Raw genomic sequence first — 26,892 nt, forward strand, 5'->3', positions numbered from 1 at the left:
AAGTCAGCCAGGTCTCAATCCTGTCTTTCTGCAGGCTTTTTTGGCTACTTATCCTGGAAAAGGGAGCATCAGGGGTTCTTTTTGTTTCAAAGGAGAGACCCTGTGTACAATTAAAACTTGTTTCTGGTAAACCTCATTCCAGGAAAGATGAGCTTTTAACAAAAGGCTTTTGACAGCTGCAGGGTATTTCATTTTTTTAATGCCGAATGAAAAATCAATACATTTTTCTAGGTTATACATATTCAGAACAGGCTTGATATTTCCATTATAATGGAAAATGGGTGTCTGCACATCTCGCCTGTCAGAGCTGCACCACCGCATTTTCCAAGCCACTGCTAAATATTTCAAACCTGATTTGATTGTGGTTCATGACAGCTAATGTTTCTCAGCTCTTGAGCCTGCCGGAGGGTGGGGAGGCAAGCACACGCTCTTTCTCTCCCATCCCTACATTTCTGCCGCCCCTGAAATGCCCCTCATCCCTTCAGATAAGAGATCTGGGGTTGTTAAGGAAAATCCAGCTGAGAGAAGGAGAGGTGAGAGGTCTTGGGCTGTTCAAGCTGGCCTGGATCCAGTTGGGATTTGCTGACTTCTCCAACCCTCAAACTTCCCGGGTTTTGAGAGGGGCAGAAATGCGGCAGTGTGGTCCTGCACGATGGCGTGCCTGGATTCGGGCACATTTTCGGTGTGTAACTGAGTCAGAGATTCCCTGACATCTGCAGATGTCAGAAACGCATGATTTTCCAGGCTCTTCTCCCTCTCTTCCCCCCCTCCATAGTGAATGTTTCAATTTTAAATTAAAAGGAAATGCCACTGTCTAAAATGATTTATTCATGAAGGAAGAAAAGACTCTTCCTAGGATTTTGCATGGGGCAGATTTCGTATGATGGAAGAGCAGGCTCCTTGGACTCCAGGTGCCCCGCAGTTACACTTGCTCACTCTTGGTATTGACCTGAACCCCGGTGGTTGGAAAATTCATTTAAGAAAATTTATTAATAAAGCATCGTGGCCTCCTGGATGGCACTCCAGCACGGGGACCCATGGGCAGGTTGTGTTGTTTGTATTTCAATGGGACACGATCCCCTCTGTGCAAATCCCATAGCAACAGCTCTTGACCTGCCCTGGTGAGCTCCCCGCAGAGGATGAAGCCCACGTACCCTTCGTGAGCTCACACCCTCTGTAGATGGAGTTTCTGGAAGCCAAAGACACCAGTCTAGCACCTGCATCCTCTGGGCATGGGCTGCAGTAGCATCTCTGGCCTTCCAGAGCCCCTTGCTAAGGTTCCCAGGTCGGGAGTCAACCCCATCGCCTCTTAAAAAACATCCTCTATGGCAGTTCTCCACGCCTCTGCGTTCAGCATCCCCGCCACGCTCTCCGAAAGTGCTGGTCAGAGTCCTTGGCCTGCAGAGGCTCCCAGTATACTGCTGAAATACTGCAGGGACTTCTCACCCTCTGGATATCAGCCCCAACTGGGACACTTCTTAGGATGCGCTTGCTTTTTTAACTGCAAAACGGCTGGTGGAGTTTTTATCAATCTCCTTAAGGAAAATACAGTCAAGCCGTTAGGTGAATGAGTCCTAACAAACAGCGTGTACGGCCTCAAGGAGGTATGGTCAAACAGTAGCAAAAGGGTCATGGTGGTTTGGAAATAAATGCCCTACATCTTGCTGACCGCGGCCTCATTCAGCCTTTGGGAGCTGGTGGCCCAGGGTGGTCTTCACACTCAGCTGCGGGTCTGTCCTACGGGGCTCTTCGAACGTTAAGTAAAAGACAGTGGTCAGCTCGGCTCGAATGCAGCATGGCAACAGCGTGACACCAGGATTTGCAGACAATCGAAATGGAAGCTCAGAACCTCCTTGTTGTGTGTGCAGCAGACTGAGGAGAAAAGCAGACCTTTCCCTGCCAGATGTGATGCTGGCCTTGTCCTCTCAGAAGGATGCCCAAAGAAGTGCAGGAGGATAGGTGGCTGGGTGCCATTCGCACGTGCGTTTGCTACCCAGCCCTGCCATCGCGCCCCGGAGCTGCCACTGCAACTCAGCAGCTGCGGAGCTGTCATCAGAGAGCGTGGGTGCAAATCTTTCGGGAACAGGAGCTCTGCTGCATTTTATTTTCAGTGTTGGAGGATCTCATTGTTAGAAGCTGGGTCAGATCACAGGCTCGTGCCCTGCGTGCAGTCTGCTGGAGGCTGGTTCGCAGCGGTTCGAAGCCCTCTGCAGTGCACGTAGCCGGCTGAGGAGTGGTGTGGCTGAGGACGCTCTCCCGACCATCCCTGGGGTCAGCCTAAACTCTGCCGGCTGCGAGACGAGTTAGGCTGAGTGTGGTGAGCAGAGTTGCATCCAGCCTTCCAAAAAAGTCTGCTGGAAGAGGATCGCGAGGCAGCCGGGAGTTAATGCTTCCCCTTCCCTGAGTCTCCGCGCCAGGCGGCTGCGTCCCAGGGTCGGAGGGTGCAGGGAGCTCCCAGGGTGTGCCGGGGAGAGGAGCAGGGGGATTGTCCTCGGCAAGCGCCCCCGGAGCCAGGAGCCAAGTAAGGACGGTACCAGGGGCTTTCCCAGCTGATTCAGAGCCTCCTTGGGCGATGCATCTTGTACTCTGCTCCCTTCCCAGCCTGCTTTAAAAAACCACTCTTCAGAAGACGTCAGCTCAGACTGGCGGGGGGAGCAGGGTGCTTGAAGCATGCATGTGCTGTCTGCAGCCGCCTGCCCGGCGCAGAGGTGTTTGGGCCGAGGAGGCAGACCTTGCCCTCAGAGAGAAGCCGGTTCCAGGGTCGGGGCTCGGTGGATGGCGGTGCAGGCGTCTGCCGGCGCTCGGCCGGGGCTGGCGGTGAGACGGGCTGGGCCCGCGAGCGCGGGGCTGCAGGCCCAGCGGGGCAGGAGCATTTGCCGTTTGTAGCCTTGTTTTTTAATCATTTTCTGCCGTTATTGGTATTCATAGCTCACATTTTTCCGGTTACTGTCAGCCTGGGCTTTCATCCATTTTAAAGAGCTATTTTTTCCCTTGTTGATGATGATGATGGTACAAAGACAGATGGTGTAGCTGCTTATGAATGTCCTATTTCATTCCCCTCGCACCAGACAGTGCCCTCGAAGACGTGTATTATTGCCACACGCTCAGGTTAGAGCCCCGGCAGCGTCTGAGCCCGGCAGCCGCCTGGCCCTTCCTCTTCCTCCCATGCCGATGCTGACACCTCCGGGTCGCAGCCGGGAGTGCCGGCGCCGGGCAGCCCCTCGCGTTCGGCCGGGCCGGGCCGGGCCGGGCCGGGCCCGCAGCGGGGCCGGGGCGGGGGGCTGCGAGGGGCTGCGGTGGGCTATGGGCTGTGGTGGGCTGCGAGGGGCTGCGAGGGGCTGTGGGCTGCAATGGGCTGCGGTGGGCTGCGGTGGGCTGTGGTGGGCTACAATGGGCTGCAATGGGCCGTGGTGGGCTGCAAGGGGCTGTGGTGGGCTACAGTGGGCTGCAATGGGCCGTGGTGGGCTGCAAGGGGCTGTGGTGGGCTACAGTGGGCTGCAGTGGGTGGGCTGCGGTGGGCTGTGGGCTACAATGGGCTGCAGTGGGCTGTGGTGGGCTGTGAGGGGCTGTGGTGGGCTACAGTGGGCTGCAGTGGGTGGGCTGCGGTGGGCTGTGGGCTACAATGGGCTGCAGTGGGCTGCGGTGGGCTGTGGGCTACAATGGGCTGCAATGGGCTGCAGTGGGCTGTGGTGGGCTACAGTGGGCTGCAGTGGGTGGGCTGCGGTGGGCTACAATGGGCTGCAATGGGCTGTGGTGGGCTGCGAGGGGCTGTGGTGGGCTGCGGTGGGTGGGCTGTGGTGGGCTGTGATGGACTGCAGCGGGCTGTGGTGGGCTGCGATGGGCTGTGATGGGCTGCAGTGGGCTGCAGCGGGCTGCAATGGGCTGTGATGAGCTGTAGCGGGTGGGCTGCAGCGGGCTGTGATGGGCTGCGGTGAGTGGGCTGCGGCGGGCTGCGAGGGGCTGCGATGGGCTGCAGCGGGCTGCAATGGGCTGTGATGAGCTGTAGCGGGTGGGCTGCGGCGGGCTGCGATGGGCTGCAGTGAGTGGGCTGCGGCGGGCTGCGATGGGTGGGCTGCAGCGGGGGTCCGGTTCCCCGCCTGCCTCTGCCGGCACAGGTTGTCCGGAGGGCCCAGGGAGCTGGCACCAAGGGAGTGCCTGAGCTGACCGAGCAAGCTGGGTGTCCAGAGAGAGGTTAAGATGAAGGTTTGAATAAAACAATAGAAACCCCTTAATGAAGGTGTTTAATAAGACCGGCTGAAGTCTGCTGGCTATCTCACCCTGCGTGGCAGCATTTCGAAGGCAGCAGGGTGGTTTGGGGGCTGGGGGTGGTTTGTTGTTGTTTCCCCAGGGTGGGAAAAATTTTGGAACTTTAATTTATGAAATGTGAATCCAGCTGCTGAGTTCACAGCCCTTCTCTCCAGCAAACTTGGCCACTCGCCTCACAAGGCAGACTGCTCATCTCACCCCTGCATCAGTAATTTGTGTCTTTCCACGTGTTAGGTGCCTTTGCCTAGCGATGCCACCCTTACTCTGGGGTCCTCTTTCCCCAGGAGAAGACCGCTGGGATCCCTGCAGCTCTCAAGAGTTTCCAGCTTTTAAAAGAGTGAAAGAGGGGTAGAGTATAAATCACAGTGCTTCCACTTAATATTGTAGCTGATCTCTGGATGCTTTTACAAGTTCCTCCCTGATTTAAGTTGTCACGTTCTCAAAGGGCACTGCTGAGTATCTGCAGTCGCCTAGTATATATTTTTAATCCTGATTTCTAGCCCTGTCTTTGTTAGGGGGAGGATGGGGGGTGGTGCTTTAACTGGTTAGGTAGTTCAGATGAAACCTCAGGATAGCCTAGGATTTGCCATGACCAGATAATGCAAGTTAAAATTATGAACTATCCTGCCTAAAAGAGGATATAATGGCTTAAAAGTACCCTTCTTCCCAGTGGTGATGTAGCCCCCGTCAATTATATGGTTGCTGTCGAGCTGCACGCACTATACATAAATACCCAAGGTATTAGATGATAATGTAGCTGTTAGGCCCTGGCGTAAGAGGTCTGGCAGCTGCAGATACCGCGCTCCCAGGATCCCACCTGACGAGGGTGCCTCTGCCTGGAGCTGCACCGCGCCATGTCGACACGCTCCGTGCCGCCGGCCTCAGCACGCTGGTGCTTTGGGTACCGGGTGGGGCAGTGGCACTTTGTATTTTGTTCTGAGCTTTCAGCGCTTCACTTCACTATTTTTTCTCTTTCGTGCTTTTGCACCTGTATGATACTGCCTGTGTGCTCGAACTCTGCCCGTGACTGGGATGAAAATAAGACCCCCAGCAGCTTCCTCCCGTGCCTTGTGTCAGGGCCACGTCCGCAGAAGACAGTGCTGCTCCTTGCTTTGTCTGAGCAGAAGTGAGTGGTGGCGTTTCTGCGGTGAACTTGGGGGTCTCGGTGGCCAGGGTCAGTACTACGCGGTGCCATTCAGTCCGAAGAGCTTGAAATGAGGATGGGGAGGAAAGCTGGGGCTGAAGGTGCTGGAGGCTCCAGTCAGTCCCTGACGCTTCTCTAATCCACAGTGGGGTTGGGTAGAACCTTCTCATACCAGGCAAATGTTTTACTGTACATTACACCGCAGGGGACGTGGCTGTAAGTGGTAGAAGCAGGTGAGATTCTTCACTTTGTCTTCATCTCTCACTTTTTTCCTCTGTAGTTTCTCTCTTGACCCGCTAGCAGGTAGTCGTTGGGAGAACGCTGGGTGACATTGGTATCTGCTGCTCAACACTTGTGCTTCAGCGTTGGCTGTTGCTCTGTTGCTCAATGGCAGTTACTTGCTCTTCTGTTTTGACTTCCATTTTTATGTTACGCTTTCTGCTTCTCTTCTTTCAGAAGAATCCATTGAAGATGTGGAAGGGCCCAATGAAACAGCCGGTGATGCTGAAGAGCCTGCCAAGGAGCAAGAGAGTGGAGGGGACAAGGACCAGAGTAAATGGACAGGTGGGTTTTGGTCCCTCTTTTTCTTTAAATCCAGGAAAGAGAAGTGGGAAGTTGCAGAGCAGTGGTCTGCAAAACTCTTTCCTTAAATGACCATGCCACACAGCGCTGTCGGCATGACCTAAGTGTCGTCCTCGGTGAAGTCTTTGGGTGTAGCTTCGTGACACACTCGCGCAGTTTGAGCCGTGGTCGGTCGTGCATCCCCGCTCCCAGCCCCGGGCTCGCACTGCGGCACTGGGTCGGAGCCCCCCTGTGCTCATGGTGCTGGACCTGACCCGGCAGTGGGAATCGGTAGCTGGGAGGGGAGGAGGGAGAAGGGGATGGCCCCTTCGGGCGGCAGCCAGCACTTAGAGTGGATTAAGCATCTCGTGAAACCCCACCCTATGTTGTTAAGACTTGAGAGACTGTTAGCCTGCTTTTTCATCGCGGTCCTGGCTCTGGTAGCACGATTTTGACACAGAAAGGCAGAGCAGAGAGGCAGACCCTGTGCTTGTCCTCTGTAAACGGCTCACTTTCTGCTGGAGCCGTGACATCCTGAAACGGACACTGCAGATGCGCAACAATACCTGCGTTGCTGCAGTGGAATCTGAAAGGCTGCTCTTTGCAGAATCCTTAGATGGATTAATTATGGAGGTGTTAGGTTACTCTGTCTTTCCGAGAAGATGGTTGCTATTTTGCAGAGGTGAGTGGGAGGAATCTTTTAAATATTCCTTGCCTTTGAGCGGAAAGCAGCTGCAAGATTGTCCTCCTCTGGAGAGGGCCGTTCCCCTCCGCAGCCGGCGCTTGCTGACCGCTTCAGCGTAGGTGTGGAAACGGAGGCACTGGAGACGGTACTCATTTTCCTTGACCCAGGACGGAGCAGTTCTGACTCCCCGTTTCTGTTTCCGCTCCGTAGCCCAGTCGCTTTGCAGACTGGTGGTTGCTTGGTACGATGCCTCTCTCAGTCTGCAGAGAGACCCTTCTTGCAAGCAGCCTTCTCCTGCCGTGTTTGTGGTTGCCTCTTAGTGAGCCTCAGCCAAAGAGATATTGCAGCTTACACAGTCTTCAAAAGGATGAAATGTGGTCTTTCACCTCAATACAGTTTTAATCTCAACCATTGGAAGATGTGTCCAAACCGGTGAAGAAAGCAAGCTGTGCTTTAGTGCTTGTTGAAGCTCATGTTCTCAGTCTAGACTGCGCTCACTGAGGTTGCTCTCTATGTCGTTCCCCATCACAGACCCATTCTTCAACACAGAGATGCAGATTTTGCTTGGCTGTACGTGATTTTTAGTCTCTTGTGGCATAGGATTGTGTGATCCTAAGCAAAAGCATGCTCCATGAAGTGTCACAGAAAGATGTAAGTATTGTATATTTACTAAATCTCTTAAAGGGTAAGTAGGGCCTTTTGTCCAAACCTGAAGCACTTACAAAAGCTGATCTATGTGAAAAGATTATTTGTATACGTTAAAACATGTAAGGAAAAATGAAGAACCTACTTTTTGAACCCTTCACTCTCCAGAAACTCTAGATTTGGGTGGCTTTATTTCTTCATCCTGCTGATGAAATTCCTAACCAACCCATTTTTGGTGTTTGTCAGTCAAACAGCAGAAAAGAAATGGACGGCTTCATTGAGTCTTCAAAGGAAAATGCATAAAGGAAAACGCAGACTATGTATGTAAGCCCAAGAGCTCTGGACAAGCCTTGTCCAGAGCCTCTGCAAGGCTGAAGAGTACAGCCTCAGCAAGATGTATGCACATGCTGTTGTTGAATTCAGGTCCTGCTTTCAAACATGTAACAACATCACCCCTGAACTTTAAAGCAAAAAAAATGTTATCCACTGTTTATGTACAGTGGATATGCAAAACAGGTACCACACCGCGGTCTTGTATTGTTTCTGCTTTCAAGCTCCCTTGAGGAACATGGGTATGTTGCCATGTCCTTCTGGACCTCAGACATGGAAAGGAACGGAAACTAGGTGAGGTTGTTCATGACAACCACGGAAGAGCAGTGTCCGCATGTACAGGAATATCAAAATGCCACGGTACAAGTTGAGGTGTAACCAGGGAGGGAAATGGGCAGTATCAAAGAAGCACTCACTTGCTGGAAGAGAAGACTGCGAGAAAAGAGCTGGTCTGCAGCTCAGCCCGGTGGGAAGGCTATCAGCCACACTGTCAAGAAAGCTGAGGAGCATTAAGCCTTCTTTGCATTCGTCTTCACTAAACAGACCGGCTGCGTGAGAGACCAGAGCAGCCCGTGCCAGCGGCGCTGTGGGGAGAGCTCGTCCTCCGGCTGTGAAGGAACAGGCTGCAAAGGACTTAGTTGAGCTACACGTTGTCACATCCGTGACCTGCTGCTTCATACCTGGCTGTTTTGAGAAAGTGACTGAAGCATCCTCAGACCTGTCAGCTGCCCTCTCGTGTGAATTTACAGAAAACAGGGGAGGTACCGCGAGGGGACAGGCATGGTGCTTATCTTTGACTAAAGGAGTAGCTGGGGAACTGCGCACCTGCCAGCTCCGTTTGCCCCAGATTTTCCTGGGAATTGACCAAACAACTGTTTGTAAGTACTGACGGGAAGATAATGAGATGAGTAACAGTCGACACGGATTTGTCAAGAACAAATCATGTCAACACGACCCAATTTCCTTCTGTGTGAAGAAGGTCTTGTTTGCAGTCTGTATCTCGTATCTTCTCCTTAGGAAGACTTTTGACGCTGCTTTTCAGGACAGTCTCAAAACGAAGCTCAAGCATTATGGTGTAGGTGAAAATATTATGGAATGTGTGCGTTTCTGCAGTGCTGGAAAGCTTCCTCTGGAAGATTGTGTCCGTTTCTCAGCTTGGAGTGTCAAGAAAGTTGAGGAGCAATTTCAGAAAGCCCAAACAGCGCGAACGACCCAGAAGAGAGCGTGGTCTGCGTAGCGTCAGCTGTGAGGAGAAGATGGAATGAACAGACTTATTTGACCCAAAAAGAGTAGCCCAAAGGGGAGGACAAGATATGTCTTCTTGTGCATAAAATGCTTCTGAAAGGAAGGAAATAATTTGTTCTCCATGTTCAGGATATAGACAACAAGAAGTAATGGGCTTAAATTGAAGGGAGAAAGATTGAGGTTAGGTAATAAATAAAAAAAAAATTCTCCTGGTACGGCTTGTGAAGCAGTGGAGTAGATTTTCTGGGAAGGTTCCTCAGAGGTCTTTCAAGAAGATTAGATGAGCTGCTGTCGGGAATGAAGTAGGCACAGTTTATCCTGCTTTGGTTGGACCGGCTGACCTTCGGAGGTGCCGCTGAGCCCTGCAATTCTGTGGAAGTGGGAGATAGGTGAGAAAGAAGTGCAGGCTCAAAGCCAATAAATAGTGTGTTGAAGTGGAAGTTGATAGACCTGTTTTCTGTTCATCATGCTGCAATTTGATTGTTACGTTCCTCGGCAATTTACTCACCTTTTGTGCCTCAGTTTCTTAACCGCGCACTGGGTGATTATTTCTTCCACTTTCTTAAAGATTTGTGAGATCTCTAACGAAATGTCGCGTACGTCTGCCAAGCTCCCTCTGCACAGACGCGCCGGTGATGAGTCAGGGTTGTTTGACTGCTCTACGGTACACGCGTCCGCATGTGGCAGGCTGCACCGGCGGCGGTGTTAGCACTGAAAGGAAAAACCTCTCTGCTTTCATTGTAAATTTGTCAAAAAGTCTCAGCTGCAAAGTAAATTTATCAATTTGGGGGTTTTATTTATTTTAAAATGGAATAATCTTAAGCAGAAACATTTTTGTAGGTAATACTTTCCATTAAAATGTACATGTGGAAAACTCCATCCCAAATAAGGGTTCGTTCTACCTTGGTTTTCTCATACGTCTTTGTGGCTCAAATCCTCAAAGATTTCTGGAAGCGGCAGGGCCGTCTGCTTTCAGCAGTGCTCGCGCTGCCGCCCTTCCCCTCGGCTCCCGACAGGCAGAGGAGCTTCACGGGCACGGACTCTGTTGGGTGACTCCTGAAGTACCGTGCGGAGGGACAAGGGCTGGTGTTCCCTGGCCCGGGGCGGGACCTGCCCGCCCTGGCGGGTTCCTCTCCCCAGCAGCGGGGTTAAGCAGCCGCCAAGCCCCGTTCGGTGCAGCCCTCGCACCGGCGCTGCCTCTGCCCTGCCTGCTTCCCTCTGCTCCGGAGCCGGCCGCCTCCGGGCTGGGGAAGGGAGATGCTCTTTGCCTGATGGCTGAACTTCAGAAATTATCTCATCATGACTAACGTGAGATTTATCACAAGCAAAGCGGCAAGGAGGAAAGAAACCGTGGCTATTCCCGAGTCCATTTTTAAGGCAGGATGTAAATGATTAATATTCAGCGCATCGGTTTCCAGCTAAAGCCTGAATCAGACCAGGGTAGATCAGTACGAGACTGTTGAGATTTGGGGTGGGGCTTATACGTCTTCTCTGACTAGAGAGAGCACTTCAGCTGCCGTGACCCAGCTCTGAAAGAGACTTTCTTAATGCACCGTCAGTTGTATAGATACAGAATATCAGATTTTTTCCCACAAAAACAAGAAACAAACTCTACTTAAAATATAGATTGAAATGAAATATTTCTAGGGGACTAGCCTGAAGGGCTTTTATTTTTTTTAATGATTTTTTTTTTTTAATCCATGATGCTCACCTAACACAGAGCAATTAGTGCAATGGAGCGTCCCTGATTCAAATCCATGGTAGATTGCTATTAAAGGAGGTATTAATGGGCTGCCGAGAGCTGGGAAATTGTTGCAGAAAAGTGTGTTTATGGAGTATGGTGCTGGCAGGCATGATTTCAATCGGATTTGACGTGTTTAACATAAATGTATACTGCACAGCTCCTGCAGTTTATGAATAATTCCTACAGGCCCACTGCCTTTCTAATTACTGAAATTGAAAAAAACAGGTCAGGCACATCCTGACGGAAATCTATTACTGCCCCTCCCCCCGCTGCCGCTTTTTTCTGCTTTTTAATATATGGCGTTTGTTGAGCACTTAATGGCGGGGATATTCTGTGGACCGGAGTGAAGAGGAGGGCGCGAGCGGGCTGGGAGGAAGGGGACGAGGGGCGCGATGGAGCGGCTCTCGACGCCGGCTTCTGTGGGAAGGAGAGGGGATGGAAGGCTGGCTGTAACTGTGCTTTTTTCCTGAGGATTTACGAAGCACAAAAGGCTCCCGGGCGCCGGCTCAAGCCCAGGAAAACAGCCGGGCCGGGTGCCTCCGTACCGCGGCTCGCCGGGGAGGCTGGGCTCGGAGCGGGGCGCGCACCCGGCTCCCGGGCAGCGTCCGCAGGTGCCGGCTTTCCGGGCTCTGCGGGGCGAAGGGGAGGCGATGGCCCAGCGCTGGCTCTGGGAGGACCCCGCAGGCCCGTCGGCCCTTCCCCGGGGCAGGCCGTGGGGTCCTCCCCGGGCTCTGCCCGCTGGCTGGAGCCGGCCGGCCACGGGCACTGCTCCGAGCTGCGGCCCCGGAGCGTCCCCGGCCGCCCTCTGCCCGGCGTCCTGGCCCGGCTCTGCCGGGCTCGCCCAGCCCTGGCCCTCTCCGCTCTGCTGGGGCTGTTGAGCCCAGCCACGTGCGCAGCGTCTTTGGTTCTTCCTCGCGGTCAGCGTGATTGTTTTTATGACTCTCTGTCGAACTCTCTTCTTCTCTTTACACCTAGCGAAGTACGGCTACTTAAAAACCAAAAAGCAGCAAAATTACCAGTCTGGCCCGTGTGGAACAATTGTTGACTTCTAGCTGGGAGAAATGGTCCTGCACACCCCCAGACCCGAGCCGGCCCTCCCTGCCTGCTCGGCTCCCCGCCGGCTCTCGGCTGCCTTTGCCAGTTGCTAATCTTGAAAGCACGTGCGTGTCGTGGTCACCACGTAAAACCTGGTTGCTCCCTCCCCAGCAGTGATAACACGTACTGGAGCCCACCCGGGACCGCAGAGGGGCCGTCTGGGTGGCACTGCTGGGTGAATTGCTTTGCTGGGGTCCGAAGCCGCAGTGCTGCAGCGGAGCCTGTCCGACGGCTGCTTTGCCGTTTTCAGATACTTTTCACGCGTGTTCTTCGGCGAGTGGGTCTCTGCCGACGTCTCTGCTGTCTCCAGTCTCCGTGTTCGCTCTTTCCTCACCGGTCGTTTCTGCTCAGCAGGTAGCTGTGTGCTGCCCGGCAGTGGTGGTGATGCCTTCTTGCTGGGTGTAAGGAGTCAGCCGAATTCCTGTTGTTTAGACCATCTCCCAAGCTCAACACATGGATTTAATAAATCAGTTGATATGGACTCTCATGGTAGGTTAGTTGAAATATTTAGTCAATTGAATTGGACAGTAATATTCACACAGATTGATAGCTAGCTCAAGAACCATATGAAATAGGTAAATATGAAAGATTATTGCTTGTTTCCTTTCAGCCACTTTGTAATTTCAAAAACCCCAAGATTTCCCTCGGTTCTAAAGATAGACTCTTGGACACCATTGCTGGAAGAAAAGGTGCAGTGCTTTAGGGTACCACTTTGCAAACGCGGGTCGTGCTGGGCACAAGACGGGCTGACTTTCTACGTGTCCCGTCTTTCCTTCTGCCCGGCGCAGGTCTCCGTTTCGCTCAGAGGGGCAGAGAGGGGGCTGTCGCTCCCAGGGCAGGGAAGCCTCCCGGCTTCGGTCCAGGCCTTTTCTTTTGGGTACGTTTGCCGGCGCGTTTTGCTACTCGTGTGCCAAGGTCAGCTGCTGCTGCGGTCGCTGCCGCGTACCTGTCTGTGAGCACCTGGACCCTCGTCCCAGCGTGGCAGGGCCGCCTGCGGCTGCGTTGCTCCCCGACTCTCCGGCTCCCTGGGTCAGAGTCGGGATTCTCATAACCTTTGGGACCGATCCGTAACTGTGTGCCGTTGCTCCGCTATCTCTCTCCCAGCCTGCGCGGGTCATTTTCTCTCCCCGGTGCCTTCGCTCTTGGCAGACGGCGCAGCGCCGCGCTGGAGCACTGCGCAGGCAGCAGCGCGGCTCCCAGCAGGTCCCAGGGCCTCCTTCAGGCGCCGACGGGAGATGATCTGATCGGCAGGGCCGCGGGGAAGATCCGTGGTGCTCATGATGGCACGTGAAGCGCTGCCTCCGCGCGCCCCTTGTGCTGCCTGGTGTCTCTCCGTGAGGTTTTCTGGGTGCTCTGTGTTTGTACAGAGCGTGGCAGAAAAGTCTGGTGGCGGCTGGGGCTTCTGGGTACTGTAATATGAATATTTAATAGTAATTCAGCTGTTCATACTCACTGCAGGCTGGAAGGTATGACACAGCATTAGAAAAACAAATTACTTGACCATTTTCAGGGCCACGTTTCTGAAAGGCAGCAATAAAGGTCTGGGTACAAAAGTGTGCTTGCAAATCTCTGTGTATTTACTTCTGTCCATCATGCAATCACGTTATTTATCAAATACAGAGTCGAAAAAATACTGTAGAGCAACAGGCAATATACAGGCCCGATAGTGTGGCTACAACATCTTATTAGAACGCATGGTACCTTCAGGGAATAAGGAATGTAAACAGACAGTGTTTCAGGAAGAAACATTCAACCGTCTATTATTAAGACACGAGGCAGCAGACGGCAGCGCTGTAGCGGTGTTGTACGCCCAGGTGCCCTTTCGGGGAGCCCTGCGCGGGGCCCCGGCTGCCTTTGTGTCCCCGCAGGCTCTTGGTGGAGTTGCCTTTGGGAGTTGGTCTTGCTCTACTAATACAAATTGTGGGTTTCTGCGGGATAGCGGCCGTCTGCCAGAGAGGCTGAGCCCGCAACTGTGCGTGCCGTTGTTCTGGGCTCCTGAGCTGCTGTTAATGGAACCGCGCGGGTGGGTCTGGGCCACGGGGCCTGGCCTTGCCCGTCACCCGCGGTGAAGGCTGCGTGAGCCTGAAAACGGATAAAACAGCCCGCTCCGGTCTCAGGACTTCGGGAGGAAAACCACGGCCGTTTTAAGGATGCTCTCGCGGAGCGAGACCCGTGCAGGGGTCACGGCTGCCGTCGTGGGCATTCCCAGCCGCAGGGCTCTGCAGGCGCGGCAGGCAGGTCGGTCTGGTCCAAGGGCTCGTGATGCTGAGTAATTGCTCCAAGAAAGGGTCAGGGGAGGTTTGAGGAGGGAGGCACCACCAAATATGGAATTTTATTTTCCATCGGGCAGTGAAAACACAGTTCCCTGTCCCGCTGAAAACTTTTTCCCAGGCCAGCTGCTGAACTTAGTAGGAAGGATTTTTTTCAGTAGGCTGGGGGCGGGGAGGGTGTTGTTTTTTAAATCAATGGAGAGAGCAGAAACCCCACTGTAAATTTCTAGGGCAAGTGGCAAGCTGGTTTACGGAATGCAGGGAGATGAGAACCTCTGGCTTACGGAAAGCAGCATGAATTAATAATCATTTAATTGGCTTCTCCATTATGTTGCTGGGTTGGGAGATGGAAGTTTAGATGAAGGGGCTGTCAGTGGTACTTTAGCTAAAAGAACCTGATGGCTGGGAGGCGGGGTGGCAACGCCCTTCCCACCAGGATGGAGAGCGGGCAGCTCTGGGGACCCTGGCTGGTTTTGCCTCTGGACCTAGCAAAGGAAAGGATTCCCACTTCCAAGGAAGCGTCCCATCTCACCTGTGAAATAACGCCTGGGAGGATTTCTCCTCCTCCTCTGAAAAGCAGAAGCTGCCAAGGAAGAGCGAGAAGACAAGCAGGTCTCCGAGAAGTGCTGCGGCGGGCCAGCACGCGGACAGCAGCGCCGTCCCGTTGCACTTGGCTTTCGGGTACGTTTGTTGAGAAACGCAGATTTTTCTCTAAGGTCGGCAAATCTGAACTAAATCCATTTAAAGAGTCAAAATAATAAAAATACTAACTGATACATAGTCGTACATCACTTTAAACCCAGATTCCTTTTTCTTTTCTGCAAGGCCTGTACCTCTAGAGCGTGGTCTTGGCCGTGGTTCGGGCGCAGGCGTTGTGCTCCGCCTTCTCTGGTGCCAAGCTGCCGTTCGGGGCCGAGGCCCTTTTGACATTTTCGGCCAAGGGCATTTCGTCCCGTCCACTCCACGCAGGCGCGAAGGTCCCGCGCAGCTGCTGGAGAGCTCTGCAGGCAGGCGCCGAGCTGCGTGTCCTCATTTCTCCAGGCAGAAGAGAGTTCTTAATTCCTCTGATCTGTGATGTGGACTGAATGTGTCACTTTGTATGTTTGGCTGTTTATCAACAATAAACTTCGGTCTCGGTGTTAAAATTCCCACTTGAGCTGTCAACTCAAAAAATAATACTTAGAACAAATATTCAGTATGCATTTTTCAGAACTCTGCAACAAACCAGTTATTCTGGGGTCTGGGTGATCATTAATAACTCTGGTTTTGAAGGATTAAAGTTATGGGTAGGATCGAGTGCATTTAATAAAATTGGGCACTTTGGAAATGGTAAGTAAAAGTAAATTTTAATTACCTTTTACTTCTCCCTAATTCTAAGCGGGCTGCTTCACAGTAGAAAGGAAATAAGAAAATAGCCCATCGTGACTCCAGAGGTTACAGCTAGTGTTCAGCAGCTACGGGGCAGTTGACAGTCGAATTGCTGAATTTAGCCACTGCGTCTGACACCATCACGCTGGTGAGCTGCTAGAAGCGGTGCACGCTGGAGTCGGTGGCAGAGGGTGAGGACCAGGCGCTCCTCGTGCCTCGCTGTGCAGATCCCACCGCCGGTGGGGACACCAGGGGTTTTGTAAATGTCCAGAGCTCACCTGGCTTTGTTAATGCAATTCTGTAGGTATTTCATGGTTCTCATTCTGTTGCCAAAACTGAAAGCGTTGTCATCCTTTATCTGGAAAGGTGACTCATACGTGAGTCTTTTACGGTTGGACTCGGTGATCTTAAAGGTCTTTTCCAACCTATACGATTCTGTGATTCTGTGAGCAGAGGTTTCTGCCCTCATCCCTTTTCCTCCCTCACGTCCCCTTGCCCCTAATGCAGGTTGGCGGTGCCAGCATGGCTCGTGGCAGCGCCTGTCGGTAGTTTTGCAGAGCAGATGACACCCAAAGGTTTGAAGCAGCAGTTGACAGATACAGAGCCTGGAGAGACCCGGCCTGGACCACGTAGGAGACACAATCACCGTCCGGGGCAGAGAAGTCTAAGGGGACCCGAAGTCGTGGCTGGCGTTGTCGTCCCAGCCCAGTGCAGGGCTGGAGCAGAGCTCACATGGCTGTGTGACTGTGCTGGCAGACTCTGGACGCTGGTCCCGACACCTGACTGCCTGACTGGGGCTGATGCTTCAATGTCCGAGATCACACCGAGGAGTGGACGATGCCCACAGCAATTAGCCTCCTTATTGCACAGCAATTAGCCTCCTTATTGGGGCCGCTCACGTCACATGAGGCTCGTGCAGGGCGTTTTAGGGCAGGGTGGTCCTCTGCCCGCCACAGTGCTGGCTCGGGGTGGTGGTCTCTGTCTCCCCAAACCCACCGGGAGGGACCGCTTTCCTCGGCGGAGGAGCAGCGCAGGCGGGTCCGGGGTGGTGCCGTGTTTGTCACGCTCCAAGCACATTTTATTAGTAGGAAGAAAGGGAGACCAGCTTTGGTCCTGTAGACACCTTTGATGACTTGCCGGTTCTGAACCCCAGGGAGGGTCTCGGGTTCAGCCAGCGGATCGACCTGAGAAGCAGCCCCCATCGTTCTGCACAGGGGGCAGAGCAGGATCTGCCTTGGTGTCCGTAAGTCAGCCCTGACACCGCACACTTGGTTTACACAAAGAAGCTCTAGGTTTGGATGTTTTAATGGAGTTGGCAACACAGTGGGGTCCTGTGGTTTTGGTTTCAGCTGCAGCCTGGACTTCACGTCCGTGCACGGAGGTGTGTAACCAGCCAGGACTGAAATACCAGGCGTGCGGCAGGGCAGCGCTACGGGGAAGGAAGTCACCTCTAAGCAGGCTTTGGCATGGCCCAGTCTACCAGGAGAAATTTAGTAGCTCCAGAGCTCTTCTGATCCCTGCCTCCCTCTGGCAGCGCTGTAATCTGTTGCGATACCTGTTTTCCCTCTCCTGGAAGTTACTTTGCCTCTATTTAGCTGAACGCGTAGAGGTGGGGTCTGGCAGGGAAGGCGGTTAGAAATGGGGATTGTTTTTCTTACCGTGATGTGGTACCTTTCGAAATACTGCTCATGTCAGTGAATGGAAGGATCCTTGAGAAGGAAGCAGTTTACCCGGACCTTACTCTGACGGCATCTTCTGAAACAAGGAGCGGATACCAGCGGGTTCACAAAGAGAATAAGAGACAAGGGGAAGAGTATGGGGGGACCGGTCTAAGAATGCTACAGTGCCTTGTTAATCGGCAGCCGATCCATCATATTAAATATCCAGCTGTCATATATTACCTTTCAAGTGAAAATGAATAACTCCCATTAAGGGCGAAATGGGTTTGAAGTCGATTCGAGACAGATTAAAGTACTGTTATGAATGTGTGTTCGGGGAGGAGGAGACGGGGGCTGTGTATAATATACTTGTCCTTACAGTTTTTAAATAATAGATGTCCCACAAATTTATGTTCTGCAGGCTGCCAGGGTTTGGGGGAGGGGTAAAGGTCAGGGATGTGCTTCTCGGAGTGCCTCAACTTGCAGAGTGTTTTGCTGTTGACTTCCAGGCTCATTTGCCTTTTTCTGTTTTGCTGAAACAAAACCGCCTTTCCTCAGCTTGTTGCACTGTGAGATTGTCCGGGTCCTGTCCCAGCACTGGCCGTAGGCTGGCTCCGGCTGCCGGTCTGCCATGGTGATTTTGGGGGGCACCGCTTGCTGGGAAGCAGCCTCAGATGCTCTTCCCCGAGGCGCGTGGGCTGAGCTGGCCGGGGCCGTCCTGGCAGCGTGCCGCTGCTTCCAGCACAGAGCGCGAGTCTTGACGGCCGCAGCTTCCAGCCGTCTGCAGGGCAAACGTACTCCAGAGTGTTCCTGTGCAAAGCGTCCCAGGTGAGCCTGGAGTTGGACTGGCTCTGCTTTGTCGAGTCAGTCCAGCTGCTCGTGGAGGTGACACATTGGAGGTGACACATTGGCCTTCACGTCTGGCCAAGCCTTTGTGTGTCCGACGTAAACACGGGACAAGACTCTCCTGCACCTATCAGGCTGTAAACAGCCCACAGCCATCGCTGAGATTTCTCTGCTTCTAACTATAAATGACACAGTTCCCTTACTATGGAAGATAATCGAGAACTTTTTTTGGCCTGGCATGCTTTGTAGGACGCAAGTTAGTCCACAAACTCATCCTCCTCCAACGCCTTTCAAGAAACAGCAGCAGAGTAAATGGAAGTACTGTCTTTGTCCAACTTAAGCCTCTTTGGGGATGTCCTAATACAAATCTCTTTTTGTTGCAGCACCAGCCAGCCAGGCAGAGAAGGAGCTGACAGAGCCTCCAGCATCCTCTAAACGAATATCGTTTCCCAGCAGCTCTGAGTCACCTCTCTCCTTTAAATGGTCAAAAACTTCAGAGGAGACCAAATCAGAGCAGGTAAGGAAGAAGAACCCAGCGTTTTGTGCATCTACAAGCAGGTAATTTGTTTCATATGTGCCAAAAGCAAAGAATAAAATAGGAGAAGGAGGATGAAAGGCGATAACTGGTGGTAGGAGAAGGCATCGAATTATTAAAGTCTAGCTGTAAGGAAAGAGGAAAGCAGCAGCTGTAACAATTGCATGATTCATTTGTCTTGCTCTGCAGATGTATCAGTGTCCATATTGCAAGTACAGTAACACAGACGTGAATCGGCTGCGGGTGCATGCCATGACCCAGCACTCAGTGCAGCCCATGCTCCGCTGCCCGCTCTGCCAGGACATGCTGAACAACAAGATCCATCTGCAGCTGCACCTCACCCATCTGCACAGTGTATCACCCGACTGTGTCGAGAAACTCATCATGACGGTAAGTGGCTGCATAGTCAAGCACGTCTGCTGCCTTCCTCGCAGAGGTGAGGCGTAGAGGGATGGCCTGACCTGCGCGGGCTGACTTTGCTGTAGTGGGCAGCTCCTTCATCCGTCAGGGCTCTGCCATTTAGGTTTTTCCCGTCCCTGCATGTTTTGTCTGCAGAGACTATCTTGTCCATGCTCGAGCACTGTGGAAACTGGCACTGTTGCAGCGTTGAGTAATTCCCCTGTGAAGAGATTAGAATAAATATGATTTCCTTTAACTACTGAGGTCATTGCATGGGATCGCGTTTTGCCCAGAAGCTTCTGGGAGATGCAGTGGCTGATGGGCTGCGCCCCTCCTGTTGCAGAGAGAAAGTGCTCGTGTGTTGATGAGCACTTCCCAAGAAGGACAGCCAGGGTGATTAAGGTAACATTACAGGAAATTAGATATCAGGTTTCTGCTTAAAATATGATTTTGAGAACCAATAGAGTAACTTCCCTTGGCGGCCTCATCTCGTGGAGAGGAGACAGTCCTATTGTGCTGCCCGTGTTCTGCGCTTCGTTCACTTAATGAGGCTCATTGTTGTGGCTGTATGAGATAAGTTGGATCTGTTACTTCTGTGAGGAGTCACTCCATCCAAAATTACAACGCTTTTGTCGTGCAACAATTCCCTTTTTTCAGGGTAACCTGAACAGGCAAGGGATACCCTGCCGTGAGCCCAAGGGAGGGGGAACCTTACGGGACTGTTGAATACTAGAGCTACTGTTTCAAGTGCTGTTTTTAAGGTGTTTTGAAATGCCTGGTTTTACATTAAAATTTAAGCATAGGCAGTTAAAATTCTCTGAAGTAGGAAGTTAGCCACTGAAGTGTGGATTGAAAGTTCGCTAGATAAAGTCAACTGTCTTTGCGTAGAGCTGAAAACTTGTAACAACTCCGCTTCTCAAGCTGTTTGTCAGAGAACGTTGTGGCTGTGTATGGGTTGTGATTGCTGTTGCAATATTCTGATGGGGAGCAGAAACTTCAGACGGCAGATTGTGGTTCAGCACACACGAGTTTGCACCAGGCTCCTGTTCTGCCCTGCGTCCTTGTTTTACCGCCTAGCATGGGAATCCTCCTCCAACACCATCTCCGAGGAATTGGAATTCGTCTAACTCGAGAGTTAGTGCATGGTGAGAAGTAGTAAATTAACAGCGCAGTGTTCAGGTTCTCATTTGTGAGACCTGGGTTGCGCGCTGGCTTTACCCCAGAGCCGCTGAGCCGGTCTCTCGCTGCTGCTGGCGTACGCGTGGTCGTGTGCGCAGCTGCTGGGCCTCTTCTGCGGGACTTGTCCGTGCTGTCGCAGCGCAGAAATGCTCATAGAGGCTTACCCCGCTCTCCAGCGCTCAGGCACTTGCTTCAGTAGATAACATTTTGAGTCCCAGAATGCTTCTTTCATGAATTCCCTTTCCATAGGTTTCACATGAGTGCGCCTTGCCATTTGCTAGTGTCAGTTTAAGACGCAGGTAGAATTAATAAGGCACATTTTCAAAAATCCTCCTAAATTCACAAATGGGATGTATTTGCAGATTTCTACACTGTTATTTCTTCGGTATAATCTTCAAGGCCAGGTTGTGTCTGCATTTAAGAACTTGTCGCCAAGTATATAAAATAAGTGTGTATTTTGATTCCTGTCAGTTCTTTCTCTTTGTGGTTTCTTTCCTTGCACCCCATTTCTGCTTTGTTTTCTCTGTTCTTTGCCAATTCCTGACAACGGAATAATATCGTGTTTGTTGTAATTCTCACGTTCTTTATCAGCTCCCCTCCTGTGACATCATCTGAGCAAGCACAGGCAGCGTTGCCCAGCTTTTCTCTTACCGTTCTCTCGTCTGCTCTTTCTGTCACCCTTCCAGTCCTCTTGTGGCTCCTTCTCAAACACCTTTATGCTTTTTCTCTTCCCCCTTCGCTTTACCAGCTACCTGTCCTCTGATTTCTCTGCCCTCTCTCTTGGCCCCAGCGGGCTCCGCAGGAGCCGAAGGTGGGCCCTGCGCCCCGGCAGGCTGCGAAGGCTGGCGGTGGCCGCTGTGGGACCCGTGCTCCCGACCACCCGCGAGAGCCACGTCTGCTCCAAGTGGGCGCCGCGTTGTAAAACCCGTTAAAAGTCCCGCCAGGCTGGCGGATCCCAGCACGCTCTGAATAACAGAGTCTAGAGAGGCAGGGAAGAAGCACCAGCAGTTCGCTAAGCCTGGAAGCTGGCCGTGCCCGCAGGCTCTGGCAGGGTGTGACTCTGCTCTGCCGGCCACTCGCGCACCCGGGTCAAGGAGCTGTCCCGTCACAAAGACCTCGGTCTCTGTGACCTGCATCCATTTTGACTGGTGGTGCTTAAGTGTGTAAATACCTTCGGAGGACGTGAACGAATCTTGTTAGCTCCTAACTACGTTGATAGAAGACATTTTGACCTTAGGAGAGCAGTGAGCAGAAGCTGAGCCCCTTTGTTACGCCAGCAAGCGTAACCAGTTTGCTAAGGGTGCGTTATGCTGATGTGAAGCGGTTCGTTCCTGAGCTGGGCTGTCGGCAGAACACGCGGTCTGGAACGGCGCGGTTGGGCTGGTCCGTCCTCTCGGCCTGAGCAGGTCTGTGTCCTCCAGGATACAGGGCGACTGGCAGAAGCCACTCGCTGAGGAGCTGAGGGACACCGAGGACGGTCCCCTTAGGTGAGCGCAGCTGCTGTGCCGGAGCAGGGCCTCGTCCTGCCGCAGAGCACAGGACTTCTGCTGAGAACCGTGGAGGCTGGCTTAGCCGTGAGGCTCTGCCTCTTGCTTCTTTCTGGTTTTTCCACCTTGCCGTTGCCACTGGCCCTGGGCAGCTGTTTCCTCTGGTACCCAGAGATCTGTCCGGGGAGGAAGATTGCCTCTCCTCCTTCAAGTCAAGTAGCACATGTGTCAGAAGGTGGCTCTTTTTTGCATTAAATGAGAGAGACTTTGAGAAACGGTAGGGCTTGTGCAGCATGTGGCAGCATCAAGCGTTCCTGATTTTGCTCGTTCTAGCCAAGATTCCCGTCTCAGTCTGATGCGTGAATCGGGTCTCGCTGCCACCGCGAGGGAATTGCAGTCCGGTAAATGGGAGCCAGGTCCCTTTCGACACAGTGTCTTTGCGCTCGGCGTTTGGAGGAGGCTCCAGTTAATAATACCTTATCAGACGCCTTTCAGGAACCTGCAGTGTCTAATATGTCTGTTGCCATAGTAACGGCTCTTGCTTGTGCTCAGCATCTCCGAGCGGGCTGTTCCGTGCCCCCCTTTTCAGATCAGCGAGCAGCCGGGCTCGCTGTCCCACGGGACACCCAGGCCCTCCCCGCCAGCCCAGGCGCTGGGACCCGGCTGGGGGGGCCGCAGCCGCAGGCTGAGCGGAGAGGAGCGCCTGCCACGTCCCCGCGCGACGTGGGGGCCAGGGAAGCCCCGTGGGCAGGGGCAGGGGCTCCTGCCGGCCCCCCCGTCTCCCGCGGCTTCCCTTCCACGGGGCTGGTGAACGAATGCGGCCAAGTTCATTTTACGTGGCGTTTCAGCCGCTCTAAGCGGGTCTAATCGCCATCTTTCCACATAACAGCCTCTTTGCTAATCTTGGGCCTGCACCGCTTCAGCAGAGAGCCCCTTAATGAGGGTGAAGTGCAGTTCGCCTGCACAGTCGATTGACAAGACTGATGGGCTCAAGCCGGGAGAAGGGACGGCTTCCCGACAGCCCCCGGGAGCGGGGAGCTCTCCCTCCGCCCGCAGCCGGCTTTATCCCTCTGCACATTCCTCTCCCGTCATTTCTGTTGTCAGTTTTCTCTTCCTCGGTTTAGGGCGTCTTCCCAGTGTTTCCAGCCGTCTTTCCATCTTTTTCTTTTCTCCCTTGCTCTAAGAGTAATCCTTGCCCGTCCCTGCCATCCTCGCTTCTCCCTCTTGCTATCTTTACATTTTTTCCCTCTTTCCTATTGTCTTTTCTTATTGCTCTCTCCCTTCTGCTGTCATTCAATTTTTCTCTCTCCCTCCTTCTCGCCCCCTCTCACTCCCCCCTTTCCCTCTCACTCTGTGTCTCATTCTCCATCTCGGATGAAGGTAATGAAAATAATCGGGCTTCATTAATTCTGAGCCCTGTGAGATGATAGCCATTTGGAGCCATGTTTGCCAATTAGATGGTCTAAATTAGAAGTGACCTTGGTATACTGCCATTGCTTTGCCTCTCTGAGTCTAATGAAGCTTTTCACTCCAGCACCCTCTCTCTCTCTTTGTAATGGAAATTACCTCCTTTGTCTGGTTCGGGAACCTTGCATTGCATGTGTATTTCCCCCTGGTTGCATGGACATAAGGATAGAAATGTATCTCCTCAGACCCTTTCTAGAGATTTTCTTTTCAAAGCCGCACAATTTCAGCATTTTGGGGCATTTACAGGGGAACCTGTAAAGAGACTGTCCACACCTTCGGTCACTCGGTCGGAGGAAAGGCAGAGCAGGCAGATCCAGCGTGCACGGGGAGCTGGCTATTCACGCTATCCAAGATTAATTTTTTGGACGTGCCGAGAATATGCTTGTGTCACGCTGCCGGGGCCAGCGCGGGAGGGGTGTTGCAGCTCTGAGCCTCCGGCCCATGCTGATAAGCGGCTCTGCGGTTCATCGTCTTAAAAATCTGGTAGATCCTGTAGTGGCAGGAGCCATGCTTGTCACTGCTGTAGGTTGTCACGGGTGAGGAGTGGACCCACAGGTTGTTCTCCAGACTGGTGACGGGCAGGTGCGTAGGTGTCAGGGCGTGTGCGATCTGCTGAGGATACTTGTGGGGCAGGGAGGCAGGAGACGTGGCGTGTCAGCCCTTGGGTTTTTTGTAACGGTCACTCACTGGATCGCATTGTCTATAGAAACGGCCATCGAATTGGGGTGCCCACGCATGTCAGTGGATCTCATCATCTTAAAGAAATTTTATCTGCTTACGGGGATCTGAATTTCTTCCGAAAGGGAGGGTCCTTGGAAGCAGAGGCTTGTCCCAACAACTTTGCATCTTCGAAGGCAGATAATTGGCTTCTCCGCAGTCTGCTCTAGAGGGAAGTTCTCTGGCCAGCATTCCCATCTCCAGTACAGACCACAGGGGAGACGTTTCAAAGTGGGGCACAGGAGGGACTGCCACAGTCTCTGGCCCAAACTTCCCCCTCCTTTGCTCTTCACCCAAGCAAGTTCCCCACCACACCGAGCGGGACGGGGTTGGGGACGGGACGGTCGGAGCAAAGGGTGCGCCCTGAGTGCCCGCGCCAGCATTAGGGCTTTCCAGACGTTCATGGAGACGCTGACTCTAGTCATTGAAGTACCAATAAACTGAACCTGATCCACCTATTGGTATCCAAACGCCGGGCTGTCAGAAAGAGCGGGTGGGAGTGAACTGCTGATCCCTCCCCACCTCCCGGTTTCATTGGGACAGAAAGGTCAAGAGTGACGCAGGTCGAAGGGACCATTTGCCTTCTGTATGATGACGTTGCTTTGGAGAGCAACCTAGAGGAGACCTCGGACATAGGAGCAGCGGGGGACGGGCGTGCTCAGGGCTGTGCGCAGAGGTGGACCTGGCGTGGTGGATCAGAGAGTGGCGTTTCCAAGCTGGAAGGCTTTGCTGGTGGCTTGTGGGCCAGAAGATCACAGCTGCAGCTGCAAAGGGGATTCAGTTTAATGTTAGACAGAGCAAAGCAAGTGTGTACAGAAGAAGGAAAGGGAGAAGACAAATCACATTTGTCGGCCTTCCATCTGTAGGGTTGTTTTTTTAATAAGGGTTCAGATTGACGGACTCGCTGCCAGTGTGAAACAGCTGGTGTTGAAGAGACATTTAAACAGAGGTACGAGCAGAGCTGAGGGTGGGTGCCAGGATTACATGCCAGGTATTGCCTGCTCGGGTGAGAGGGAGGTAGAGAGCATTTAATGACCGCACGCGCTAACACAGGCTGTGCTCGAGATAAACACGTTCCTCTCTATCACCGGAACAGTTAATGCCATTTAAATACATCTGAAGTACACAATGCGGTGTTGTAGAGCACCGCTCCTTGTTTATCTGTCGGGTGGCCGTGGCCTACTAAACCTTCCTGCCCCCTTGGTACTCCCACTGTTTGTTTGTATTAAAAGCAGCTGCAACGTGCGAGGCGTTTTCTGCACGCACGAGGAAACGGTATATCCTCGGACAGGTTTGCAGTGTAAAAGGACAAATAGCTCAAAATGGGCAGTCTAGAATTCAGTATCAATGCAAAATTACTCGAGATGTGCAGTCTGTTTTCACTGTTTTATCTTTGCTGCCTGCTCCGGGGGTAGTCCATGGGGATGAAGAGGCAGAGTACTCCTGCCCTGGAAAATGGTGTCGGAGGCGGGCGGCACTTTCCGGAGAAGCCGGAATGGTGCTAAACAGGTAGAGGACTAAAGCGGGTCCAGTTGCTGAAGCAAGACCAGAGCCTTACTTTCAAGGTTTTGCTTCCCAGGGCCAGCCCCGCGTGGCTGCTGGACTGCCTGCAGCTGCCCTGCATCCATATCCAGAATTTCTAGTTTCCTGCACTTTTCTCCAGGCTTTTTTCTGTTTGCCTTTTGGTATTTTGTACCTGTAGCAATTTAATGCACCGCAGCCTTTTTTTTTTTTCTTCCCCCCTTTTTTTTCTTTTTTTTTTTATTGTGGAGGGAGAGGTAGAAGTAGGGTGAGAACTGTGGCTACGGAGATGCAGGTAGATGATAAAGGTAATTACTTAAGCACATATAGGGCAGGACTTACTGGTTTGGAGACCCAGATTAAGATGCAGAGGAGCATGTGAGGTTGATGATTATATTTCGGGGAGAGTTAATTGACGGAAGGTGAAGGCAGACAAAGAACCGCTGCTTACTGCCTTCTTGAATCCCAATCAGGAATTATGATTAAAGACGGGGCGAGACAACAGAGGCCTGATGAATTGGTGTCTTTTTTTTTTTCTTTTTTGCCGTCATTCACACTTGATTGACTTCAACCTTTCAAGTGCAAAAGTCTCTCTTTTCCATTATTATTCATAGCCATCTGAGTTTTTCTAATTAAAGTGTATGAAAACAATTACTGATCCGTCGTACTGAGTGTGGTAGTGGGGATGGCTGCCTTACTGTAATGCGTATAAAAAGCCCACAGTTTTCTATAATGATGTGCAGCTGAGGTGTTAGATAATTTTATTCTTTTTCTACTCTGTTGGGGTTTTTTTTAATTTCTCATTATTTATTTTTCATAATTCCTAAAGATCCTAGGAAAGCGCTCTCCCTGCTGATAAAGCTGAGAGGGACGGCTCCTTCTTGCCTTCCCTCCTCGGCATCCCTGCTTGTCCCCCTCCTCCGAGCCCGGCTACCGGGAATTAACCAGTGACCTTTCGCGTCTCCCGACCCACCACCCACAGCCATCAGATGCTCCCGCTTAGAGTGAAAGGTGGAATGAATTTGGTGTGCTCAGCTTCCCTCCTGGTGATTTATCAGTGTCAGCTGCCTTTCCTGCCGACGTCTGTGGGACCCGGCACCCACCTCTCTGCACCAGCCGTCCCAGTCAAGGCAGGGAGCTCAGCATCCCACCCCAGTGCGGTTCGGATGTCTGCAGCGACTCCAACGTGAACATTTGTTTCTGAGGTTTTTCATGGGCTGTTTCTGCTTCCATTCACTTAGCGAAGCCAATGTCTAGTCTGTGTTTGCTTGGATTTGACATGCATGTAGATAAGGAAGATTTCATGTCCTGCCTGTAGGTTTACCTTCAGCTTCGCCACGGATTTACTAATATCTCATGCGGTTCAATCAGAGCCTTGCGGTCCTTGACTTTGCAGAAAGCAAGGTGCCCTGCATGCCGATGACAGCCTCACTCGCTCACTCTCTTCTGAAATCCAAGGTTCAAATGCCCTCTTCAAATGTATTGGAGAGAAGGATGGAGAGACTTGTTTCGCTAGGAAACATACCTGTCGGAGTGTTTATTTATGCCTCACTTTCCCAATGGTCAGGGGCTGGCAGCAGAAGCACCACAGGCATTGCAAGTCAGTGGTGGTTTCTGTTCCTTCAAGTACCATGGCCCTGGTGGAAGGGAAACGCTCCCTGAGCGGCAGCGGGATGAAGCTGCAGCTGCTCGGAGCTGTAGAGGTGTCTTTGCTTGCCCCAGGCATCTAA

At 52.5% G+C, this 26,892-nt stretch overlaps 1 protein-coding gene and 1 long non-coding RNA gene across 6 annotated transcripts in view; both read left to right on the plus strand.

Annotated features, from left to right (window-relative positions):
* The window catches only part of ZFHX3 (zinc finger homeobox 3), a 693,289-nt gene that overhangs the window by 650,452 nt on the left and 15,945 nt on the right, over positions 1–26,892 (plus strand). For all 5 annotated transcript variants that reach the window (XM_072872994.1, XM_072872995.1, XM_072872996.1 and 2 more), the window contains 3 exons: positions 5,867–5,974; positions 18,241–18,374; positions 18,582–18,782. In XM_072872994.1, coding sequence (XP_072729095.1) covers positions 5,867–5,974; positions 18,241–18,374; positions 18,582–18,782 — 443 coding nt within the window. The remainder of the gene's footprint in view (positions 1–5,866; positions 5,975–18,240; positions 18,375–18,581; positions 18,783–26,892) is intronic.
* On the plus strand, positions 2,638–5,343 carry LOC140656829 (uncharacterized). Its single transcript, XR_012044156.1, has 3 exons — positions 2,638–2,817; positions 4,551–4,614; positions 5,310–5,343. It is a non-coding gene; the product is annotated as an uncharacterized lncRNA (long non-coding RNA).

Source organism: Ciconia boyciana, chromosome 9 (assembly GCF_034638445.1).
Source record: "Ciconia boyciana chromosome 9, ASM3463844v1, whole genome shotgun sequence".
Classification (NCBI taxonomy): domain Eukaryota; kingdom Metazoa; phylum Chordata; class Aves; order Ciconiiformes; family Ciconiidae; genus Ciconia; species Ciconia boyciana.